The 25,668-nt window shown below is 40.7% G+C and overlaps 1 protein-coding gene across 1 annotated transcript in view; it reads left to right on the forward strand.

The window, feature by feature from the left end:
* Positions 1-25,668, forward strand: part of ADAM22 (ADAM metallopeptidase domain 22) — a 136,382-nt gene that overhangs the window by 63,132 nt on the left and 47,582 nt on the right. Inside the window, exons 4-7 of the mRNA XM_075706527.1 lie at positions 1,472-1,538; positions 15,817-15,899; positions 20,514-20,577; positions 21,230-21,299. Of these exons, the coding sequence (XP_075562642.1) occupies positions 1,472-1,538; positions 15,817-15,899; positions 20,514-20,577; positions 21,230-21,299 (284 nt within the window). The remainder of the gene's footprint in view (positions 1-1,471; positions 1,539-15,816; positions 15,900-20,513; positions 20,578-21,229; positions 21,300-25,668) is intronic.

Raw genomic sequence — 25,668 nt, forward strand, 5'->3', positions numbered from 1 at the left:
GTCTGTGCTCATTGCCCTCTGTCCTGTCAGTCAGCGTGCCTGTTGTCATGTTTTCTTTACCGATTCTTCATCTTTTCCAGTTTAATCGCCTCTTAGGTGGGACTATATCAAATCTTTATACAGATTTAATCTCAGTAAAATTTTGCAATCTTTGAAAATATTTAGTGAAATTTCTGATGTAGATGATTTGCTTGCCGAGAAAATAACTTACGAGGATTTGACTGGTTTAGCATTGAAGTGTCTTATTAAATACAGCATGCAGTTAACTTATGTTTGCCTTAGGTCTGATTGTTTTTTCTCTTCACTGTTTGTTCCAAAGCTGATCCCGAGGTCACCATATTAATATTACAAGGTCATTTCATTCCTGTGCCATTGTGTCCTTAGGAGTCTGCCTGAGGCAGCTGCCATTTTCCCTCAGATGCAGCCTGCTGCAGGAGTGATTCCAACTGGTTTCTCATCTTTCTACTTTTTCTTTTTTTAAAGTTCACCTAAGTTCCTTGCTGTTCACTTTTAGCAGCAAATAGAAGAGTCTCTTGAATTACAGTCATTATCAGTGGCTGGTTTTGAACCTTCTATGAAGAACTGCCCCTCCCTTCCTTGTCCTGCCTTCTGGTATTAAAAATCAGTGTATCCCATTGTACTGGTTATGGTTGGGGTAGAGCTAATTTTCTTCATAGTAGCTAGTATGGGGCTATGTTTTGGATTCGTGCTGGAAACAGTGTTGATAAGACAGGGATGTTTTAGTTCCTGCTGAGCAGTGCTTACACAGAGTCAAGGGCTTTTCTGCTTCTCCCACCACCCCACCAGCGAGTAGGCTGGGGGTGCACAAGAAGTTGGGAGGGGACTCAGCTGGGACAGCTGACCCCAACTGACCAAGGGGATATCCCAGACCATATGACATGATGCTTAGCATATAAAACTGGGGGAAGAAGAAGGAAGGGAGGACGTTCGGAGTGATGGTGTTTTGTCTTCCCAAGTAACTGCTATGCATGATGGAACCCTGCTTTCCTGGAGATGGCTGAACACCTGCCTGCCGATGGGAAGGAGTGAATGAATTCCTTGTTTTGCTTTGCTTGTGTGCGTGGCTTTTGCTTTACTTACTAAACTGTCCTAACCCCAGCCAGCCGCTAAGCCCCACGCAGCTGCTCTCTCGCTCTCCCCCTGGTGGGATGGGGGAGAGAATCGGAACAGTAAAAGTGAGAAAACTCATGGGCTGAGATAAAGACAGTTTAATAAGTAAAGCAAAAGCCATGCACGCAAGCAAAGCAAATACCTCTTTGGTCAATTGGGGTCAGCTTGTGCACTGTGTAACTCCATCAGAGGTGGTTGTTTCAATGATTTTTATGAACATTTTAGGAAAAGTAACCTGCAGGTTTTGCCCTTTTCAGACGTAAATGTTTAATCAGTGCTTGCTGAGAGGGTGTGCAAGAACACATGCATGAGGCTTATGGTTCTTTTTTTCTTCTTGCAGTGACCTGCTGTCTTCTGAATATCTTGAGCGGCATATCGAGCAAGGTGGGAAGACAGTGGAAGTTAAAGTAAGAATTTCCTTTTTATGCTCTGCTTTTTTAATTTGCTTTGCTTTTGCTGTTAATGCAAACTCACCTATTTTCTTGAAAGGAGTTATATCTGATTTTTAAGGTGATTTGTTTTACCCTTCTGAGGTAAGCATGTTTCATGTCTTCTAACTTTTCAGCTTTTTAAATAAGACAAATAAACATCATTGGCAAATTTAGTACATTAATGTTTATATCATGGTATCCATGAAAAATGTATACATGGTAGTTCTTTTTACTAGTAAATATAATTTACTTTTGATGCCTGTTGAAGAAAATTTTTCTGGTTTGGTAGCTAGCATTTCCTCATTGTACTAAACCCCAAGTTTGTTGTTTTAATGAGTATCTTTGTAAGTTTGAGAACAGTGAGATTATTGTGTAAAATTTCCAAATACCTAATCAGTGTCTCAAATTGTGGGTTTCTTTCTCTGGGTGTATGTTGGCATGAAGGCTACAAGATCCTGTTTGTTGCAGTTGTCTTCTGTGACATGTCCTACTGCCTTTGCAGGAGTGTTTTGTTATTTGCATGCAACATGGGATAATTTTCTTGAGGACCTTCTGGTTTTTAGGACAATATTTTGTAGATGTCAGGTATGAAATTGCTGTAGATCACATAAAATGTGCATGAACGTAATATATGCTGTGCATAATGGAAACTCTTCAAATTTGCCTATCAGGTCAAAGTTTGTTCAAAGTTTACATTTTATTAAAAAAAAAGCCAATGTCTTTTACTAAATCTGAGTTCACCTAAATACCCCTGAAACAAATGTGTTTAACCTTTGCAGCGTGAAAGTGGAAGTGGAAATGGACAAAGCAATCCTTTAGCCACTGAGTAGCTGCATCCTTTAGCCACTGAGTGGCTGAAGATATGTGTTTCCTTTGGTTTATCCCTTTCTAGCATTTGCAAACTTGAAATCTGCTTTCTTTTTACTCTGATAATAGTCTGCATACATTACCAGACTGAGGCAAACACATACGTATTCCACTGAATTGTAAAGACTAATTTCTCAGTCAGCCATGCTCTCTGCAGTCAAGAAGTCTTCACTCAGATTCAGAATATGAGTCAAAGCAGAAATAAAGATAATAGCTGATATTAATAAGAACAAAACAATCCATTTGTCTGTGTCAAGGTTTATATGCAAGTTAGCTAAGTTAATCTATCCGAGTCCCATCACTGAATTAGGACAAATCTGTTTCTGATGAGTAAGCCTTAATCAAGCAAGGAAATGTTTGAAATCAGTGGCGTTTCTCATGTAAGTACTGTTGAATTGCATGAGGAAGAGAAGGGAGGAAGATAGATTGGATATTAGGAAAAATTTCTTTACGGAAAGGGTAGTCAAGCATTGGAACAGGCTGCCCAGAGAGGTGGTGGAGTCCCCATCCCTGGAAGTGTTCAAAAAATGGGTAGATGTGGCACTTTGGGACATGGTTTAGTCTAGTCTACCCTTGATTGGTTTAGTGTGGACTTGGTAATGTTAGGTTAATGGTTGGACTGGATGATCTTAAAGGTCTTTTCCAACCTAAACGATTCTATGATTCTAAGAGTCATAAAATTTTTTCTGGGCAAAACATCTCCCAGTCCTCAGGGTCCCAGAGATTATTTCCCCTTCAGTTAGCTGCCGTGCAGGGTCATGGTATACCTTCAGGGATGGCTATCACTGCCTCGCTTAATACTCTCAAATCCGCTTTAAGTAGAGAACCAGCATTGCTGTGTTGACCTTGATGCTCGAGATGCACTGAATTGGGAATGAAAGGGTCGTGAGGTTGCACTGCAAAGGCGGGGTGTTGCTGCTTGGGTGGTGTGTTGCCCTCTTCACGCTGCCTCGCACATTGGCACCCGTGGGCAGGGGTGGCCGGGGCGTGCAGGGGGGGCTCTTCTGCACCCTCCTCGCCCCCTGCTCCGGGAGTTCGGCAGGCAGCAGTCCTACGGAAGCATGCCAGGAAGGGGGATGTATATTTTTTGCTTGTTTTGCTGCATCCGAGTGTCCTGGGATCAGAGGAGAGGGAAGCAGCTGCTGTGACAAAATGTCCGGAAGAGCCCGTTGGCCGCAGTCATGGGCACATTTTCAGAAAAGTTCAGATATCAAAAGATTTTTGGAAGAGTGCAGGCTGCCGAGTACATTTTGATGCCAGACACTGAGTGAGGCTAATTTCAGTACCCAATAGCTGTTTAAAAATAAATCTGTTTCCCTCTGACCAGCCAGTATTTTTCAGAGCACCTGTAAGTGCTCTGGAGAGCCCTGTTTGTCTGTGGAACAATTTCTGAAAAGCCCAGCAGTATCTGTTTTGTATTTGAAAAACTGAACTCTGGTTTTACATCAGAGGTTTTGAAAATCTTAATGCAAATACAAGAATTTTTCATGATGGTGATTTAGTGCCTTTGATTTCTGTGGAAACTCTTTACCATAACTGGTAAAACCACCTTTAAATTGGTACTTACAACACGTTATTAGGCAAAACATAATTATTATACTAGATTTTAGAGATTGTGCAGATTGCTTAGATACTTATTTTAAAATAGCTAGTAAAAGGGTGCAACTTATAAATAAATCACAAAATATGCACTCTGCTATGCAGCATATTCTTAAGCAGAAGCAGGAGAAAGAGGTATTTCAGAAAGGAGCCAGGTTTCAATCAGTTGCTTCAACGCGCTGCTCTTCACCCACCTCTGTGCAATTTGTTTTTGGCTGTAGGCAGAAACAGAGGCGGCCTGGCAACATCTCTCTTGCTGCTTTGGTGGGAGAAATGGTGACAGAAAGAAAATGTCCATCTGCCATCCACTGCCAGCTGCAGGCGTTGAGCAAGCCTGTTTCTACAGCAAAAGGGCCTCCTCTGTTCTTGGCCTTCTTAGTGACGTAAGGAGAGGTGTATTTTAAAATACATATATATTTCCCTCTTGTGTTTCTGAGTGCAGGAATACTGCACAAACACGCAAATTGTCAGTGCTGCTGTTGTGCCATCAGCAATATGGGAGAGGACAGGAGCTTTGAGTCGCTGTGGGAAGGCAGCTGTACGTACACTCAGCAGTTTGGGAACGTTACAGGCATGAATGTGGCCGGGAAGCGGATGCCTGCCTTGGCTCATACGTGATGTGCAGTTGATAACTACTTCTGCCACTCCTCCCCCTCTTCATATCCCCCCCCCCCCCCCCCCCCCCCCTCCCCCCAGCAAAACTTCCTGTGCTGTAAAATACAGCTGGATCTTCTGCCATTACTTAGGATGCTTCGGAGAGGAGGACAGGGAAAGGGAGGAATATTCAGGTCATTAAAAATGCCACTTTGAAGGGGCAAAAGGATTTTGTAGGGGGGAGAGTCCTCAGTTTAACACACCTTTTTATTGTAAGAGAAAGTTGAATTACGTTTGATTGCTGCATAATTCATTAATACATTGGACCATTGTGAAGGTGGAACATGTTACACATGTTTTTGCCCAGTGCCAGCATTTAGCAGCTGCAGAAGAGAGGCTTCTCTGTGAGATGTCCTTGTTGATTTGGCACAGTTAGACAGCACCTAAGACATTCTTATTAAACCAGCAGCAATGTGCAGTGCTTAAGAAAAATAAAAGGAGGTAGATCTTTGAATTATTTCAGCGTTTCTCCCCCACACCCTCCTTTACTTTAGATCATGTCTCTAACTGCTAGGAAAGCAGCAGTATTGGCCTAAATTCCCTCTGGTAGCAAAGAGAATAATCAATTAATAAGAAAGAGAAAAACCCTTCATGCATTGTCTTTCCCTGATTGTGTCAGTCCAGATCATGCTATGCTCACAGCACATAAATACTCAACTTGTGTATACTTAACGTTGCTGCAGTCGATCTCTGTGTCCTTTTATCTCTCTCTCTCTCTCCCCTTTGGGTTATCATTCTGTCACTGATGCTGTCAGTGAGATGAAAGGCAAAAAACAGCTATAGTGCTGAGTAATTCACATTGCTGGATTTTTCTCCCTCAGAAGGAACAACTGGTATCTATTCAGTGACATTTTCTCATGTAAAATGTTTCAGTTTTCTTCTTTGGAGAGTGTAGAAATAGATGTTTCTGCCTGTATTCCCCCAAAACATTGGACAATTCTATGAGTTCTTAGAAAATTGCTTACTGAAAAAATGAAGCAATGAAAATAATTCAAATCCCAGTCAGAGACCTTACACAGGTAGAGTTGTGGTAGATAAACGCCATGAATTTTTGATGGCATGTTTAAATATAGCTAGAAGGAACTATATTTCATAGGCAATCCTAAAATCCTTAAGTGTGGTGATGTAAAAACAGTATGTGTACTGCGGGCACAAAATTACAGCAGGAGTTGCTCATAGTGTAAAAGAATGTTGCTTTTTGCTTCTACTTCACAGCATGTTCATAATCACGATAGCGTCAAACAACCTAAATGGAGTACTATTAAATGCTAGGTACTGGTTTTGTCCATCGTAGTGTTGATGGAGAAGCTTTGGCCAAACTTGCCATGTGCCTTAAGATCGCCATGTGGCTTTGTGTCCCCAGCTGTGCTGAGCCACGCTGCTGGCCCCCGCGGTGCTCCGCCACTGCCTGTGCAGCAGGGAGCGCGGGCAGGGCAGTGCTTGGTGCCTTCTTTCGGATGGCCCCCGGCTGTTCTCTCGAGCTGGGGTGCCCCAGCGTGGCCTCGTGCTCCGCACTGGCTCTAGCAGAAGTGCTGCCATTGCAGTTTGGGGAATGTGGGTTTTGGGGCAAATGCATTTTAATGCTGCACAGCAAAGCAGAGCCCTTAATTTGGAAAAATAGTCATTATTTCCTTTTGTTATGTGTGTTGCTTGGCTAGTAGCATGCACAAAATGTCTGTTACTGTAGCTTACAGCTATTTTAATGCCTATGCACAAGAGGGGAAAATTATTGTTCATCATTGCCTTGCTGCGATTAAAGTCTCGGCTTGTGTGTGCCATGATGTATATTTGAAGGGCTCTTTAAATGACCTTTTTTAGGAAAATAATACAGAAGGGAGAAAAATATTAAAATCTTGAAAGGCTAGAGAGGGCTGGGGACCCTTGACATGATGGGCATTGCTTTTTCTGTTAAACTCCCTCCTTCAAATCTGGTCTGCTCGAGGAGTTGTTAAGGTACAGTCCCTTGACTGAGGGCAGCGTCTTAGTGCCTGTGTTTGATGAGACCTTATCCTAAGTAGCATTCCAACATTTTGCTGCAATGGTATGCCCAGGTACGAACTGATCATAAGGCTACAATAATTGCGGTGCCGCCAGAATAAACACCAAGACAGCGAGCAGGTAATTTTTATTATTGACTGGTGTGTTTCCAATCCTATAGCAAGGTTTTTCCACCAGCACCTTCCAGTTTAAGGGCATCCACTGTCTGAGCTCCATAGAAGAATGTCTTAATTTTTCTTCAGCTTTTGATAACTCACTGTTTTGTAACCAAAGAGGAAGGTGTTTCAACTTGCCAGAAAAGCCTGTATGCTAAACAAGCTTTCCTGTGAGGGACTACATTTTCTTCCTGAAAACCGGAGCACCAGTTCAGCTGGTGGGAGGAGATGGGAGGGGAGTGCAGGGAAGCTCTGCCCTGGGAGGCTGGAGCCTGGGGCTGGTGGGGAGCTGTGTGTGCATGTACCCGGAGCTTGCACAACCTGCTGATGAGCCCCTCGGGGAGAAGAGAAACTGAAAAGGAACAAATAATAAATAATGCAGGAATTACATATGCCTATTTCTGGCAGGGCTTTTTCGGCTGAGTCCGGAGACTAGGGAAGCTGTTAGTACCAGAAAAATCACTCTCTTGCTTGTTTGAGAGAAGATTTTGAATAAGGGTTCCCGTACTGTCGTCAGAGCTCCTCTCCCCTACTCCCTCAACAGAGCTCTGCTTGCCTCATGGCAAATTATTAATAAATCTAGGCCATAATCTACTTTTTAGTGATAGCAATAAACTAGCCGAAGAAGAGCTGACAGGGAGTCTGTGAATCTGACACAGTTTAGCAGGGGATTCCTGCAACATTGATCTTCAGGCTGCTCTCATAAAATATTTTCATTAACAACTTACGTAAAACAAAAAGTCTGTGTATATTAATGAAATTTGCTAGCAGTACAAAACTGGGAAGCATTACAGTGCACAGAAGGATCAGATGGAGAACTGGCTATCTGTGACCAGTGGAGTAAATAAAAATGCGATGAAATCAGATAGAAGAAATGGCAACTTCTTTCACTTAGGGGCTAATAATAGGCATTTTTACTGTACGTTGGGAGTTCATAAACTGAAAGTTCCACAAGAAGGAGAAGATCAGAGTTTAGTAGTAGAGCAGGGAATGACTGTATGGTTCATACCTTACAGGATGCTGCCATTGCAAAGGGAACTGTTGTTCCAGAGTATACTGGTCAAATTACTTCCCATAGATTTTGGCTAGAATTAATGTTTCTGTATGTGCCCTGATGAAGAGTTGACAAAAATTTTTAAACGTCTGTGTCTTTGCAGTTACTCTGGACATCTGTTTTTTCAGCAGTGTCATGCTGCCGCACTGAGTTGATAGGCATTGAGAAATACCTCACTTTCCTGTTTTACCATTGTTTGAATTATGAAGGCAATTCCTCTGGGGTTTAGTAGAATGCAGTATCCTCTGTGAGGTACTAGGGCAAAATAATCAGCCATCGTATATAATGCATTTGCCTGACCTGATGGTCCTGCAGGCTGGCACTTTTAATGTACATTTGCATTAACATTTTTTTAGATCTGTTTATCTCCCTGCTATTACTAGCTTACTTTCTACATACATCCTGCTACTGAAAAGGAGGAAATTAAAAGTGGTAGCTTTCAGTGTTAGGAGTCCTTCCCAGGCCATGTTTTTGAATATACTACACTAGAATGAATCTCAGATTGTGACTCATGTAGGATCTTGCAGGTTTAATTATCTTGTCTTCCTTTTCTTTGTGACATAAAAAAATAAATCCAGCGGTTTTAGCTAGTCCTGGGGGGGGGAATTGTCCGAAAGTGGAAGCCATCAAGAGCTTAAAATGTACATCCCATTGCAGATGTGGGGTCCAGTGATGAAGTCCTGGTTCTGCTGAAGTCAGGTGACTTTGTGACCATCAAGCATCCCCTCTGGAGTACTCTCTGCTGCGGTTTTCACATGCCCCAGAGGGAAGGCAGCAGCCCAGCGCTTGAATTTGCAGAAAAGTCCTGCCAGACTTTGTGCACCTCATGAGTTATCTTCCATGAGCTACAACACACAGCATACATAGGCAGAGAGTGGCATCAACCAAGTGTTCTGTAAACTCAGACCATGGAAGGATTGAGTATAGCTAAGAGAAATTAACTATTGCTATAACATTAAAGAACATTAAATCCCTTTGTAGATGCTCTTATTAAAAAATAAAAATATCTTTTTGGCTTTGACTTAATCCCTTTGAGGGGGAATTAAGCTAAGCAAACTGAAGCTGATGTACTTCCGAAAGAGCGCTTCCATGCAAGACTTCAGTGTGCTTTAGCTTGACTTCTTTAAATAGCTTTGCCTAGACACATCTGTTGTTCCCTATGGATACCAAACTGGCACTGTATTATATTCAGTAGGTTAATGTTTCTAGACACAGTCTCAAGCTCTGTGAATTCTCACTTAAAGAGAAGTTTCTGTCATTCAGAAATAATGAGCCAATAAGGAAATCTAATTAGTATTTTTCTCCATTTTACTCAGAACTTGATCTTCTTCTGACTGATTGATATCCATGTAGGTGCATGCCAACATCTTATCTTCTGTGTTGTGTTTATAGTAATCTTGTACATCACATGCTTATAACTTGGCTTCAGACTCGAGGTAGGCTGATGAACTGATGTGACAGATTAGTTTGGGTAGATGATAAAGAATTTCCATACAGTCCCTTAAAATGTTTGCTCCCTTTTCCCTATGTACAGGCATGCAGGAATGGGGCAAAATGACTGTCATTAAAATGACTTGATGCCATGACTCAGAGACACTAGGCACTGCTACAGGAGCCAACTTAAAGACAACAGAATAGGCAGGAAGAGGTAACCAACCCTGTTCTCTTCTGCCTCCTCTTTATTCGGCAGCTGATAATTAAAATAATTTTCCCTAACACCAAGGTAAGGCAAGGCAAATCAAGAGGCTGTTTCCCAAGCAGATGCCAAGGCAGCTCGCAGACCAGATGGCATTGCACTGGCATGAGCTCTCTGTCCACACCCTGCAGCTACATTCGTGGAGCATCTTCTCTTGTAGCTACTGGGCAGCAAACACAAGCCTCATTTGGCCTCCGAACCGGGAAGCTGGGCCGATAGCGCACGCCATCTGCTGAAAGCGCCTGCCGTGAGTCACCAATGGCATTTGGAGCCAGTCGCCTGTCTACAGGATCCTGTCACGTACACGCGTGTCTGTGGTTTTTAAGAGTGCTGCCAACAGCCTTTAAACATGGGCATTTTGTGGAGAAGCCTTAGAAGCGGTGATGCTTTATCCTTAACTTTGGAATCCGTATTTCTGATTTCAGAACCTGAAATAGCGTTATAACCTAATGTCACCACAAGCATGTCAGCTCTGAGCTGTATGCGTACATGTGATAGCTGTCCTACAAAGGGAGGTTCACATTTTCAAAACAGATGGCTTTCAGGAGTCTACAGCAGCTAAGGCCAGAGACCTGCTCTGCAAAGAGGTGATGCCAGGGTCCCCGAGTTGTTGCTGAGCTGCATAAGGGCTGAGCCCAGGGCTCCGCTGCAGTTCAGGACAGCCCCGCCAGCCGGGCCCCCGCCTTTGCAGAAGCACGTGTTAATTAAAAGAGATTTTCTCTCGATGAAGTTACACAGGTCAAAGTGCCGTTTTGACTTTACTATTTACAAATAGAAACCCATCTGTAACAAGTTGTTTTCTGCCGTAGAGGTCAGCGCGAGGGTGTGCATTTTCTCCTGTTGCTCTTTCTCATGCAGTCTTAGTTATCACTGGGTCAAAATTTGTGCAAGCATCGATAATTTGTAAATAGATCTAAGTGATTACTAAGGAAGCAGTTTTAAAACTAGTGACCCCACAATGGGTAGCTCTTTAAAAAGCTAATCGTTATCTGGCACTTCACAGAACGGTGGCATGGTCATTAGCTGGCCTTTGGGGAGCTTTCTGTTGTGAGGAAAGAGGGAGCTGTGTTACTAGGTTCTGAACTAGACCAGCAATCTCCTTTCTTTTGGATTAATGAGTGTTAAAATAGGAATATGTAGCTGCTGGAGGAAGGAAGTTACTCATTTTAGGGTCAGTGCCTGAGCGTAGCAAGAGTTTTAATGGCCAGCACCTCTCCTAATTGCAGGAAATTGTTTACTTGAAGATCTGATGTCGGGTGTTATTTGAAAGCAGATGAATGTGCATCCTTAATTTTCCTCCCCTGGGAAGGTCATAGTGTCTCTGAGGTGAATAACAAACACTGTCAGTGTATGGTCAGCAGATGCTTTCTTCACTGAGACTGCAGAAAAGAGTGAACCGCCGCAATCACTGACCGTTGTGGCTGTTCTTTTGCTTTACTTATTTCCCCCCTTCATTATGAATATTGTTAACGTGGTTTTCATCTCTTTTGTGTTTACTCAGCAGCCGGTGCCTCTCTGGGCAGGGACAAACTATCTTAAAGGATAGAAATGGGGACGTATTTTACTTGCATTGCTAATAGCTCTGCCTTCTCATTTTTTAGTATCTTTGCCACACTACCTACCCAGACAGGCTGCAGGGAAACTCGGCCTGACGGGCAAAAAGGGTTGCATGCTGGCTGGCGAGGAGCTGTAGCAGTTCACAGGGCAAGATACCCCTAATTCAGGATTTTGCTGTAATTATCCAACTTAAGCATCAAGATCAAGATTAAATTGTAAATTGACTGCTATCATAATGATTAATTTGTTTTAATTGTCCCTGGGGTCATTCTGATTTTTGTTTGTTTGGTTTGGGAGGATGTTATTACATTTTTAGCTCCCCAAATCAATGGACTTCTTATTAAACATCCGTATATTCTGTATTGCTCTTAGAAGTCACCAGTAAGGCTGAGAGGTTTCGTGAAGGAAGGAGGACTTACTGAACCGAGGAAACAGAGAACCGCCTGCCATGGGCTTTGGCAGAAAATTTGTCTTGCGTTGTGCTGACCACAGCATGAACAGTGGCTGTGAGCCTTGTGGAAGCAAAAATGTTGAACTCCTCTCTGCTGTAGCATTAGGCTGCCTTTCAGTACGGCATGAGGGTGTGGGGGTGTGTGTTGCAGGCCTGTGTCACAGGCATGATCACCAGGCTGACCTTGTCTCATGGGAGATGATACTTAGCCTAATTTTCTCCCACACTCACTCTACACTGGCCAGGTTCAGTTTTAGAGCAGAAAGGGGTAAATGTGCTGCTCACACTGATGGCTGGCATATGTTAGAAGAGCAGTCTTATTTCCTCTTCATCTTCACACTAAACCATTCCCCAGTAGCTGACAAAGGCCAGTGTGGAGGTTTGATTTGCTGAGATGGGCAATTACTGCCTGCTTTTGAGAGAGCAGAGAGGGGCTCTAATAGCTACAGGAAGCCAATAGCTCTTCACAAAACACCCTTGATGCTCTGGACTGAACTGTTGTTGGTAATGGTGCTAATTTTAGCTCTTGGGGGAAGTCTTAATTTTCCTATGGGACCAGAATATTTTTAGAAAAAAATGAAGGTATTTTTCAGCTCCTGTCTCACTGCTACAGATACCAATAGAGAAAAGAGAAAACCCCAGTCCTTCAGTGAGCGTTTCCAAGAGCAGAGTAAAAGTAGATAGATGTGATGATTATGTTTAGATTTTTGGTGGTCTTACATCTCCCATATACTGCAATTCTTCCTGTAGTACAGTGTATTTTATTACAGCACCTGCTATAAAGGAGCTTTAGTACGTGTCAAAACCAACAGGATTTTCAGCCTCATCACTACAGAAAGGCAACGACAGTAAACTTCTTGTCCAAAATTACATGTTCTCTAAAAAAAAAATTGACCTGTAGAGTCCCTTCAGTTGTCCTGACTCTCAGTACAGAACTATCCCAGACTTCGTAGTTTTAAGTGCTTCTCTTTTCACAGGTTTTGTGAACTGTTGAAAACAAGTCTCCCAAAAGTACAACATACAATTTGCACCCTCCCCACCATGTGCCACATGTTACTGGCATGTTTTATGTGCTTGAGACACTGTTAAGGAGAGCTAAGCAATCGCTCTTCCCAGAGCCATCCAGTGCTAGCGCCATCTGATTTCACTGCATCACCTCTTATTTCCTCGCTGAGATTATAACAATCCTCAGAACTTCGTTTAAGAGTATCCTGACAGCAAGATTTCTTACACTGAAGAGTTCTCTTCAGAAAAACCCAACAAACCACTAGTGCATCAAGTACTCAAAAAAAGCTCTTTTCATTTAAAAAATTTAAAAAGTTTTATTAACTGGTTTGAGGTGGCTTACATTATGTTGATAGGAACGTAAGTCCATGTGTAAAAAATATCCCCAAGATTTAGCATATAGAAATAAATGTTTTGTAGTGGTAAGAATCGGTCCCCAAGACTGAGAAGATCAGAGAGATATTTCTATCTCCACCAGAATTACTGTGAACTTCAGTAGGACAAGTTGAGTTGATTTGATTAAATAGAATGGAATTTGTGTGTCTGAGTTGTGTTTTTCCTAGGTAAGAATTTAGGGCTGTTTTTCTTGTATTTTTCTTTTCTAGACCTGTATGCATAAAAGATTTGTTCATGGATTTATTATGGAATAAATTAATTTGGAGGTACTATCATGGGGCATTTATTTGATTCTCATTAAGAAGATCAAAACACACTTTTGAGCCGCAGACTTGGGTTCTTAGTACGAAAAAATGTTCCTCCTGGTTACAAAGACATGGTTTTGCAAACTAATGGAGCCTGAGATTCTACTTCTGGTACATATTAACTACATTTTCTGAGAACAAACAAATTTGTCTAATTGCCCCAAATTCCTTCCACAGCTAGAACTCTGTACAACTCCCTACTGATAGTCTTTTCAATATTAATCCCATATTCATGTGTTACTCCAGTTACATCTTCGACAGGAATGCTACTGCAAGAGTTCTGTTTCGAGAGTGTTTTATTACTCATAAAGTTTTAGCTCATCCATATAGTTTGATTGCTAGTTTTGTTATTAGCTTACTGGAGTCTCTCTTTGTTTACTTTTTATTCATAAGTTCCAGAAAGACCTGAAAGCCTTAAGCAGTACTGTGATCCTGTAGCGGGGGACATCCTGCAGACTGAAAGGAAGAAAATCTCAAATTAAGAGAGCTTAAAGTAACTAAGGGATAGGAAGTAAGTAGGTGTAAGAAAGGAGAATAAAATAGAGAAAATGATCCAAGGTTTCAGGAAAAATAAAGTAAGATGTAGTCTGTCTAAAATCCCATGTAACTTAGGATGTTGGTGGCTAAAATGCATGTGAGTGCAAAGCCGAAACTCAAACCATCTCCTTTTCGCTTGTGCTCCATCTGAGTCTCAAACACTTGACGGTCCTGAGAAATGCTGGCCCAAGGGTGATGGGTCATACGTCTTCTGCCAGACACCCTGCTGTAGCCTGGTATGGAGGGTCAGCCTTGGAGCTTCTCATGGACATGAGCCAGATAACCATCAGCACAGCCCGTGGAACATTACCTGCGTGGCACCAGTAGCGTTTTCCTGCAGACGTCTTAATAGAGAGGCGCCCATGGTGGGTAGCATGATGATCACTCTGCAGGTCAGTTTGGTGAAGGTGTTCTGTGTCTGTACCAGATTCACAGAGAAAAAGACGCTGAGGTGGATAGGCAGTGGAGGTGGCTGTTGTCACTGCAGCAAGTGGAAGGAAGAAGTGGTATGTAGAAGAGAGGAGATAACGAGAATGAAAGAAATTGGGGGGGAAAAAAAAAAGTGTAACACTTTTAACAGACGATCTGCCACAGGGATTCTCCTCGCAGAGTGAAGCAGCAAGCCTGCCAAATAGTGTCAGAGTCGTAGTCTGTGGGATCAGGTCTCTTTCCCTGGGAGCTGCCATGCTCTAACAGGCTCCTATACTGTCTTAAGGAGAGCACCTTGAAACAGAGGCACCCGTACTTTGTAGTTGCTTTCAAAAATAGTTTGCACACCTTGTAGAAAACAGAACAGGATTTCCTGATCAAAACACAAAACTACCAACTTATTTTATGTGTTTTCTTGCCTTTTGCCTGATCTTGATTAATTTCTTTTCATATTTGAAAAATAAAATCCAAGAGCATTTCATGTCAGATGTCTAAAATGACTGTTCTATGCATCATGCAAGTGACTGCCGGCTTCTGAAAAGGCAGTAATTGTAATGCCTTTCTCTCCTTGCAATAAATGGACAGAAATATTCACATGGCAGGGTACATTCGGCCAGGTAGATTATTCATACATTTGCTGGTAGGGAATAGAAATAATGAAGTGTTGCTATGAAAAAAAAAAAAAAAAACATGGAAAATCTTCTTCATAGTCCTTTAACTAACAGTAGTGCAGTAATACGACATAGCTGAATTCGGCAAGGCACGAACAGGGAGGTTCCTCTGCAGGGTAGAGTGGTGGTGAGGATTTAAGGGATGTTTGAATTGTTTTTCTAACTTTGCATACAAATATTGACATTGCGCAATACTCAATACATTCTGTGCATATGCAGTAGGGCTTACTTGGCTATCGGTGTGACTTCTGTCAAAGTAAGGGGGCGATTTTTTGAGCAAGGTCTGCTGGATTTGATTTGAAAGGTGTATATTTTATTTGCAGAAGAGAAGAGGCAAATATTAATTTTCGTTGTATTCCTTTACTGCTTGGTTATGCTTAAAGTTTCCATTAGTTTTGGAGCAATAGAGTGAGCACTTCTGATTTGTTCTCTTTTTAAATCAAGTATTATTATTATTTCATAAGCATTCCTTTCTCATCAGAAGTAGGAAATTGCCTTACCCTCAGAGCAGAGTTCATCTTGTCCAGTGTAACCATGTGCAGACCAGGTGTTGAGTCTAAGCCCTCTATTTCCAACTCTTTTCCAAGTCAATGAAGAAAGATGAGTGCTTCTGGAGCCATTTGTCTCTGAAATCTGTCTCAGGATGCCAGGGATTTCACACTGAAAATATCTCCATTTTGTGTAGAGAGTCAAAATGATGTTTGCCTAGGTACCAAACCATGGCTAAAAGGAGATGGGATGAACACCCTTGTGAGTGATAGTCAATTCTTGGTGCCATGTCAGTGGGTTGGCAATGTATTTATGAAAAAGCAGTTTGACAGGTTGGAGTGTGATACTGTGTGATGTCCTGTGGATTTACAGTCTCAATTTCCAATTTTAGGGAGGAGAACATTGCTATTATCAGGGAGAAATTCGAGGAAATCCTGTTTCATTTGTTGCCTTGTCAACATGCCATGGATTACAGTAAGTCTGCTGTTTTGTTTTTACTAGCCTTTGCTTATTAGTCTTTTAAGCAAAATAAAGCTGTTTATAGTAAAATAAGTGCTATTTATTTTCCTACTAGTTTGTCACCAATATTAAGTACTCAACAATCTTTAGAAAAAACGGGTTTAATTTGAACCTTGCAAAAGCGTTGTTTGTTTGTTTTCAGAATTCACTGACAAAGCCTGCAACTTACTTTTTTTTTTTTTTTTTAAAACTGAGGACATATGATAGTGCCCAGGTATTGTTTTAAGATAGTTTATTATAGAGATGGAAGAGTAAAAGTAGCTGAAAATACCATATTCTACAAGACTGAAAAACACTGCCAGTATTAACATTAACCATTTGGAAATTGTGTTCTTTTGTTGTTGCTACAATGACGTATTATAGCTTTCTTTTCTACTCTCTTTACAAAGGAAAGTGTCAGTTTAAAGTTGGTCTTGTCCTATACATTTTCTTCACAGAATTGCTGGCCTTAAGCTGTGTGCACGGCATAGTACCTTTGATACAGTAAGATCTTGGGAAATCTGGAAGAAAGGATATAAAATTGTTCAATAATAAGTTTTTTTTGAAGTACATCATTTTAGTGATAATTAAAGTGTCTGTCATCTGAAGGTTACATGGAGCTGTTGATTGTTGATTGTACAGCTGTTGATTGTACAGCTGTTGATTGTACAGCTTTTGGACCTGTCAACTTTTGACACTATTGAAAGATGCTAGTCAGGTTTTCAGAGCAACCAAGTAACTTCAGTGCCTGTTTAATCTGGGAATTACAGGGTCTCAGTGCTTTTGATACTGAGATCAGCTTGAAGAGTGATGGCAGCAAGTGTGCCTGTGTGGAGATTACCTGAGCTTTGCCTTTTTCTGAGGAAGCAGGGCTTAGGTGATGGAAATCTTTTTCAGCTTATTGTCTGTCTCCAACTATTTGTAGTTTTGGTATCTGCCATATAAGTACACATATTTAAGTAGTGTCTTTCTTCTATATTTGTATATTCTTTGTTAGGAAGGGGGAGGCTGCATGCAGGAGACTTGTCATCCTTGCACTTGTCTGATTTACAGCTGTGTTTATCTCTTTTATGATCAAGGTTGAGCAGCTCAAGAAACCTGAGCCCAGTTTCAGTATGGACAGTGAGCCTAAAAATAGTAGCATCCTAATGCATCCTGAGCCACTGCATGGCTTCCATTAGCAGTGATCCATTAGGTCTTGGCCCCTGCTGACTCCTAGGAGAAAAAGCAGAAAGGAAGGAGAGCCTGCATATGTCCTTTCTGTCTTCCCTTTGTGGGTTTGTTCTTAAGACTGACCCTCTTGCTGCTCTCTATTCTTGAATTGCCTGATATTCAAATTGGTCCCTTCTAGTGCAGTTACGTGTGAATGAAAGATGCATTTTTTTCCCCTGTATAATTCACCTCTCCCTTGAGAGGTATCTTTTTTTTTTTTTTTCCCCCTTTTCTGATACAATAAAGTTTCAGCAGAGTTATCCTTCACACAAGATGCAATATGAAGCTTACTATAGCAGGCTGGTAATTCCAGCATCCAGTATGAGAACGTAATGTTTTCCTGAGCCATGTTAAACTCACATTCTCTGACACAGCATCTCCATCATTACAACTAGCTCCTCCACAGCCAATTTTAAATGCTAAGTAATTACTAGAAACTCTCACTGGCAATCAGAGCTCCTTAGCTCTAACCACAGTTTGGAGCTTCTCGCTGGAATAAGGGAAGCTAGGGAGAGTTATCTTCTAATAAGGTCTGCAGGGCAGGAGCTTTGCTTTCATGAATTTCAGGAAGTGCGTAAGACAGAATAGATGTCTATAAAAGAATAACAAGCTTCATATTTCCAAAATTCTTGCTAATCTCCTCTCTTACTTAGTAGTACCCCTAGATCTTGGCCATTAACAATGGAATTTTTCATACATGTGGGAAAATGTTGTGGTTTTTTAATCATAAATTATGAGTTCTTCTGTTGGTAATGTCTATGTTGTGGTCTTCCTTTTATTAGCTAAATTAATCGGATGACTGGCTGACAGCATAGTTAAAATTGTGAATTTCTTCTCTTCTTAATGACTTTGCTAATAAAAAATGTATCTCTGCAACCTTAACTCCGAACGAGCCATTTTGTTTGGAATTTTTTGTTTTCTGTGGGATATGCAGTAACCAGAATTTCCTATGAGTTAACACAAAAAACTCGGAATGCAAAACATACTGGTTGCTGGGATATAAATAAGCTCTATAGTCAGGCACGACTTGCAGTCCTGTGTTTCAAGGCAAGTTGCACAGGCACCAGGTTGGTCTATGATTTTGCTGCCCACTGGTGGTGAATATAAAACCTGCTGTTATTCCTGCAAATTGGACTCAGGACTACAAATTTGTTTGTTTGAAGAATGTACATACTAAAAATTCAGGTTTTTGAAACGGCCCCTGTTTTGCTATTGCTTTCTCTCCGACACATCCGTGAGCACGTGATTTGTTCACAGACCACTGGACTATTGAAGTCGGTTGGAAAAGAGCCGTGAATGCTTTGAGTGGGCGAGTCAGATGTGTAGGTCAGCCGTGACTATTATTCTTGTTACTGTTGAGTGACTTGATCAGAGGTCAGTGCTGCTGGCTGCAACAGTCTCATGAGAAGCCGTTTGCTGATAGCCCTTCATCTTGCAGACTGTGCTTAAGTAAAATTGCAGTTAGAGGGAAGGAAGTTCTGCCTGATCTCATCTTATTCCCAGGCAAAGAAGCTTCAGGAGGTGCTAGAATATTTGTCTTAAGCTGTGTAGACAGTACTTATTTCTAAAGTATAGGCACAGGTAATCTGAAAGATGAAATGGCTTTAAATTGTTGATACGATCACACTTGATGTATGTTATACAGCCAGTAACCCAAGCTACTTCTGTGAATGCTACATGGTTAACCCCGTAAGTGAATGATATTAAGAGAAGTATGCTCATCAGTAGCTGTGATGGTTTACGAACTTAATATATGCTTATGTTTCTTAATAGTCAGGAAAAGAATGACAATATTTTACTGACTGCATCTGGTCCTGTGCAGAACCAAAATCAATTTTGCTGATTAAAAAAAAAAAAAACCTGCCTAAGAAAAAAGAAAAGTATTTGTTTTTCTTGTTTATAATTCTGGTGGGGTTTTTTTTGGTACCTAAAAGTTTGTTAAAGAGTAGTCTAAATAAATAAATAATCTTGCTTTCATGCTGCTGTTGTGTACTATGTGCCAAGTTTGAACTTGCAGCTCATATTTATGGTCAAGCTTAAAGCCTTTAATAGTGGCAGTGTGAAGGGGACATGCTGATACAGCCTAATCCCAACCATGCGTGTATGCCACTGCAATAAAGGCAAAATTATTAAAAAAAAATGCTGATTTGGTTAAAGATCAGAATGGTAGTGATATAAGAAGTGCACTTTGGTTTTATGCTCTTACAGAATAGTATCTGCATCAACACTTTCTTTTAAGGTGCAATTCAACGACACCTGTGCATCCCACATTATGTTAAAGACTAAACCTAAGTACCCGCTTTACCCAAGTAAACTTAAGGTAGCTTTTAATAGAAAACATGCTTGCAGGAATGGACCTCATGTTTGCTGTACATTCGAGTGGTAATGCAAAAGCATCTGGTGTTACTTCATCCATTGAGAGAGCCTTAACAGTTCAGTTTGTTCTTCATTTAAAGTTGAACTGTGTGTTGAAATTTAATATAGAAAATCGGTGATTGTGTGTGGGCAAGCGAAGTGACAGATTTTCTGAGATACATAGCAGTGTGTTCATCAAGAATGACCTTCAAATTTCTGTTGTTGAGAAGGTTTTATGCCATTAAGGAAGAGACCATGAATACTTTGCCAGAACCATGGGTATGGCAGAAGGCTTGGTCCTCTGTATCTCTTTTCACCACAACTCATTGGAAGCCTGTCTGATGGGTTTTCCTATCTCGTTATCATGAACATCGTATAATGTCCATATTGATATAATAATGCATGTAGCCATTAGTGTTTCTTAGAAATACAAGCTTAGACTAACTCAATTTAAAAAGAAAAGACCATCTGTTGTAATTATTATTGCTGAAATGCCCCAAACAGCCCTCTATGCCCAAAAAAGCCGATTAGGCCCTTTGTACTTGGTGCTATATGAAGTTACTGAGGAAAGAGTTAATCAAAACTACTAAAACCTAAGGATCAGTTCAATTCAATAATATTTTTATTTGGGGGAAAACGGTGCGCATGTTCCAAATACGTGTGTTCTAAAGACAGGTCCCTTATTTTTCTGTTGCAGGTAGATCTCTCTTGCATGAGGGTGGGGGCTCTGAACTGGATTTTCAGTTGGCTAAATTAGCCAATTTTTGTGGTGTATATATGTGTTACAGAGAAGCTTTGGGGAAGAAAGAAGAGTGTATATCACCACAGGGGAGAATATCTTTCTTTCTGAAGCGAAGAAACAAAAGATTGACTCAGAATTACATTCAGTCCCTGAAACCATTTTTAACTGCTTCCTTTTCTAAATATTTAAATTTTTAAAATATATGAACTTCTTAAACTTACTTCCATGTTGCACTTGTATTTGTTTATTAAATCGGTATTTACATTTCCTGCTCTTGACAGTGGGATGTTCTGTGATGGAAATCATACTTACCTTATTGAGCCAGATGAGAACTACACTTCAGATGTAAGTAGAACTTATAGTAGTCCTGCTGTGTTATTTGTTGAATACAGACATTCATGGGTACAGGGTAGGTGTAGGGCTCTGGAACCAAAGGGTCATCCCCTCATTGCCAACTCATTTACCTCATATGTGAGTCCCCATCATCACAGACAAAAGTAGACCTCCAAAAATTAGGCAGTGGTATGTGTATATGTGTGTACTCTGTAACACTTGGATGTAGAGCAGTGCAGCACCAGAGGGTGATGAGGGTCCCCTGGAGCCAGCAGGAGAAGCCTGTGAGTGCCCTGTCCCCTTCTCTGGCACTTCCTGCTCTGGATTTGTTACATCCCTCCTGGTTCGGCCTCGACTCCAGTTCACCAGCTCCTGTGACTCTCATTGATGTTCCCTGGGCAGGTATCTTAAGCCTAGCTCTAAGCGTGCTCAGCCACTCCGTTTGATATACTCACATACTGCCAATAAAAGATGATTAACTGTGGCATTAGCAATCACATCACAGTTGGGAAAAGGAGAAGAGTGTAGAGTAAAGGTGCCTTGCAACTTGCGTGTTCACTAGGGTAGGTGCTGGACAACAAGGACCTTTGGAACTGTCTATTTAATGTTCATGAGATGGATCAGTTTATCCAGGTTTAATACATGCAACTATTTATTTTTTCAGGATGACTTCCATTTCCACTCTGTTTACAAATCCAAGCTGTTTGAGTTTCCTTCGGATGACCTGCCATCTGGTATGATTTTTTAATATTCATGACTTACTTGTTTTAGTCTGAGGCCAAATTTGTTAATCGTATTTGATAGATAATCTTGTGATAGTATATTGTTTATTTGTATATCTCTTCTTTCTCCTGATTAAATAAAAAAGCACTGAAAAAAAAAAAGAATCTGAAACACTGAAAGCACTGGAAGAGAACCTAAAGTGCTGAAATAACCCTGAATCCAATGAATCAAACATCTCCTAGACCTTCATGTTGTGATGTATGTTTCTCTTAACAAGTCATGTGGTCTATGGACTGCATTATATGCTAGTAGTTGTAGAAAGGAAAGGACTGAGGTAACCTAAAGATAATGAAAATAAACCCCACATCGCCAGTGGTTGATAACTCTTCATGGTTTTTTCCTGTTTTGAGATACAGGGTGAGTACCATGGTGTGAGCATAAGCCTGGGAGACAAAAGCGTGCCAGATACCGTTGCTGTTTAGTGACTCTCTCATCTGCAGTCCGTTCGGCATCTTTCACAGTACTGGCTGTAGTGCAGGTCATGCATTTCAGTACAAATGAATTTGGATGCAGAAGTGGTTTCAAGTGCTTGTAGTGATGAATCCCCACAAACAGTTTATATTGTGTGTGGAAGGAGAAGAGATTTTTAAAAAAATGAGTTTTCATCTGAGAAGTTGGCTTGTTAATTGAAGCTAAAATTGCAGTATTTATGGCATATCCCCATTCTGTCAAGGATTTGCCAGTTTTACAGATGTGTTTTCCTACTCTACAAAGTATATCCTAGATAAATAAAACTGTCCATCATAGATGCTGTCATTTTGGTAGAAACCACCTCTAGACTAGTTTCTTCAGGAGAGTTACAGATGTCCAGTCATCTTGTTACAAACCATTTGTCCTATGGTAACAGTTGGCTCTGGAATCGTACGGTGCTCTGTACTGCACATAGATGGGTCCTTCCCTGGAGCACTGTGTGCAGGTTTGCTCGTTATTAAGCAAAGTAGAATAATTCAGAGAGCTAATGAGAAAAAACAAGGGAAATTGCTACAATTGGGTCACCTTGATTTCAGTTCTGAAAAAGAAATCTTTCTGACTCTAAACAACACAGTATCCCAGCTTGGTGCCTCGTGTCCTTTGCTGATGATTGCCCAGGCAAGGTGGAGGAGGCATTGGGATGGAGGGGCAGCACAAAAGGCTCGTGCAGTGCAAGACGTTGACATCTGTATCATGAAGCTTCCTATGTACATGCACCTTAGACACATACCATGGTTACTCCCTGTATTTGTGGAGATGGTAGTAATGAGAACAATTTATCGAACATAAGGCTAAATAATAAAGTGCATGTTTTATCACACTTTCTTGAGGATATGGAGTTTGAAAGATTGGAAATAATGCAACCACTGCTGAGTTTAAAATAAATCTTCTGTCTGAGGTTGTTAAAGTAGGAGGCTGCTAGAGCTGGTACTTAGTAGATATCTATCAGCTGTCTTACAAGATTTCCTAATAGTGAAATCTTATATTTTCAAGATTTCAGAATAAAATTATTTTTGGCTTTTAAAATTATGAAAAATAATTTATTGCAAGTATAATTCACCGGTTTGACCTCCACTAAAGCGTCTTGATTTTCAAAAAAACTGTCAAAATACAGCTTCAGGTTTTTTGTTCTCTCCCCCCCCCCCCCGCCCCAATCCAGATATGCTTGTACAGTTTTGATTTTACTGTACATAATAAGTAAATAGTTGCTGGCTTTGCTGTACAAAGCCTGGCATGTGACGTAATGGAAGATGTTGCCATTAGATTGAACTAGAATCACAAAATTGTAGAAAAGGTTGAAAAGGATATTTAATTGTGGAGTGCTAGGACTCTTAATACAAATATTTGTAATGTGGATAGCAAGTATAAGGTGCTAATCTTCTGTTGTTTTATGTTTAGGATCCCATTCTGCCACATGCCCATGCTTGTTTTTGTAAAACTGGAAAGGTGTTTCTGAGGTTTGTAATGAAAGTTTCAGTAGATGTAATAGATTATATCCTCATCAGGAATCCCACCTTTTTTCTTTATCTGCAATTATTCAATTTATCTCTGTCTTTAAGTCATCTTCCACGTATAGCCACAGCTCCAGAGGATGAGAGCAGTCCACACCACCTTCTGCTTCCCCACCCTTTTTCCTGTGCTCTATCGTTCATCCCTCAACCTGCTACACACCCTGCCCCTCCTTCTCCTTCGCTCCTCGCCCATGCTGCCCCACCAGTGTCTCTGCTTGGCACTCTCTCTTCCCTGCCAGTCTGGAGAGTGCTGACTGTTGTCTTGACTTTTCTTTTTTTTTTTTTTTTTTTCTTTAAATAATATTAGCAATTAATTGCAAGTAGTATTGTTGTGATTGATTTTTTTTTTTAAGTACTACAGCAGAATCATTACTATTAGTAGCAAGCACTGTGCTAGGTTATATCATCAGTATTTCTTATATTCCTTATTACTCTCATAATTTATCAATTTGCCCAGCCTAAGGATATCTTCCTTGATGTCAAGATTTTCTTCTTGTCTTTAAAAGAGTCTGTCTAAGCTTTCCACTCAGAACTGCATTAGGAATGGACTGGATGTATCATCAGCTTCAATAATGATGTTAGAAAGTAAAAAAAAAAATCAAGTACAAGGGATTACTTGATATCAGTGATAGTAAAAGCACACACTATTATACCACAGTTCAATAGCAATGTACTTTTGACATTCTTTTACTCCTTGGCTGTTAAAAAAAAAAAAAGCAAGCTATTGCAGAAAAGAATTGTACTGTAGTTTGCAATGGTCTGAGTAGGTAATGAGGACTTTAAATAAGGAAAGCTTGGATGGATGACTTGGCATGCTTAGAGCATTTGACTTCATAATTTAGCAGACATTTTTTTCTCACAATCTGTATTGAGACATATAGTGCCCTGGCGTGGTCTTAGACAATACTATGTTATTGAAGGTGGTGTTTTTCAAATCATGCATGACAGATGTCCTTTTCTTTTGAGGTCACTTGAAAGATGTGTAGATGTGGCACTTAGGGACATGGTTTAGTGGGACTTGGCAGTGTTAGGTTTATGGTTGGACTTGATGATCTTAAAGACCTTTTCCAACCTGATTCTGTGATTCTATGAATCCTCATTACACTTTTTCAAGGTAATATGTTCCCATCAAAATTTCTGCTAGGCTGTCTCAGCTGTCTACGTTTCCTGTGATTTTGCTGGTTGTGTTCTTTTGCCTGAGGGTCTCTGGCTGCAAATGCACCCTGCGTGAATTCATCCAGCTTGTGAATTATAGCACAGTGTTAATGTGTGTTAATGTGTTAACGTTAATGGCTGTATCATTCCCCTCTAGAGATGACTGTCTTCCGATGGTGTGTAAAGTGATCACATTTGCTGGTAAAATTATGAGAACCTATATACGTATTATAAGTTGTTATTTTGCAATAAATTCTTCACTATGAGGGTGGTGAGGCACTGGAACAGGTTCCCCAGAGAAGCTGTGGATGCCCCATTCCTGGAAGTGTTCAAGGCCAGGTTGGATGGGGCTTTGAGCAACCTGGTCTAGTGGAAGGTGTCCCTGCCCATGGCAGGGTGGTTGGAACTAGGTGATCTTTAAGGTCCCTTCCAACACAAACCATTCTATGATTCTATGATTTTATTGATTAAAATGTTGTATTTTAACCAGTTTCATTAACGATTATATGAAGCCTAAAATGACTGGTTGAGAGCCAGTTGTGTGTCACTAGAACACAGAATAAATTAATCAACATATGTAAAGCATAATGAAAAACGAAGTTGTAAAAAAAATGTTCAAGATTTAGTTTCTCATCATTGCAAGCTCTAGAGACTGCAGGTCTTTAAATAATAAATAGGGACACTTGGATGTGATTTAATTTATTTTAGGTCCTTTTTGTAAAGAAAATACTCAAGTGCACTGGTGTAACCATGAAAACAGTTTTAAGCAACAGGCCTATGATCGTCCAGGCCCTCCATAAAAAGGTATCTGCAAACTTCACATACCAGAATGACAGTATAATCCCCAAGATTTACCCAAGACAATACCAGTTAGTCATGCTTTGCTTTCCTGGTTTGTCTTATCAGTAACAAGCCACTCCTGGTTAAGATTAGCACTTATGCCTGGTAATGTTTTGTCAGATGGGCAATTCAGCTTTGTGTTTTAAGGTTTTGCTGATAGGCAGCACTATCAAAATCCTGTTGTTTGAACCTCATGCAGAAATTGCAGTGTTACTGTAGAGCAGATGGGAGGTGGAGCTGTGATAAACTGTCCTGTCTTACCAGCGAAACTGAACTGTTCAGGATTTTGTAACACAACCAGAAGTTGTGTACAAAGGTATGTGAACTGGAAGTCCCTTAATTT

Source organism: Pelecanus crispus, chromosome 2 (genome assembly GCF_030463565.1).
Source record: "Pelecanus crispus isolate bPelCri1 chromosome 2, bPelCri1.pri, whole genome shotgun sequence".
NCBI lineage: Eukaryota > Metazoa > Chordata > Aves > Pelecaniformes > Pelecanidae > Pelecanus > Pelecanus crispus.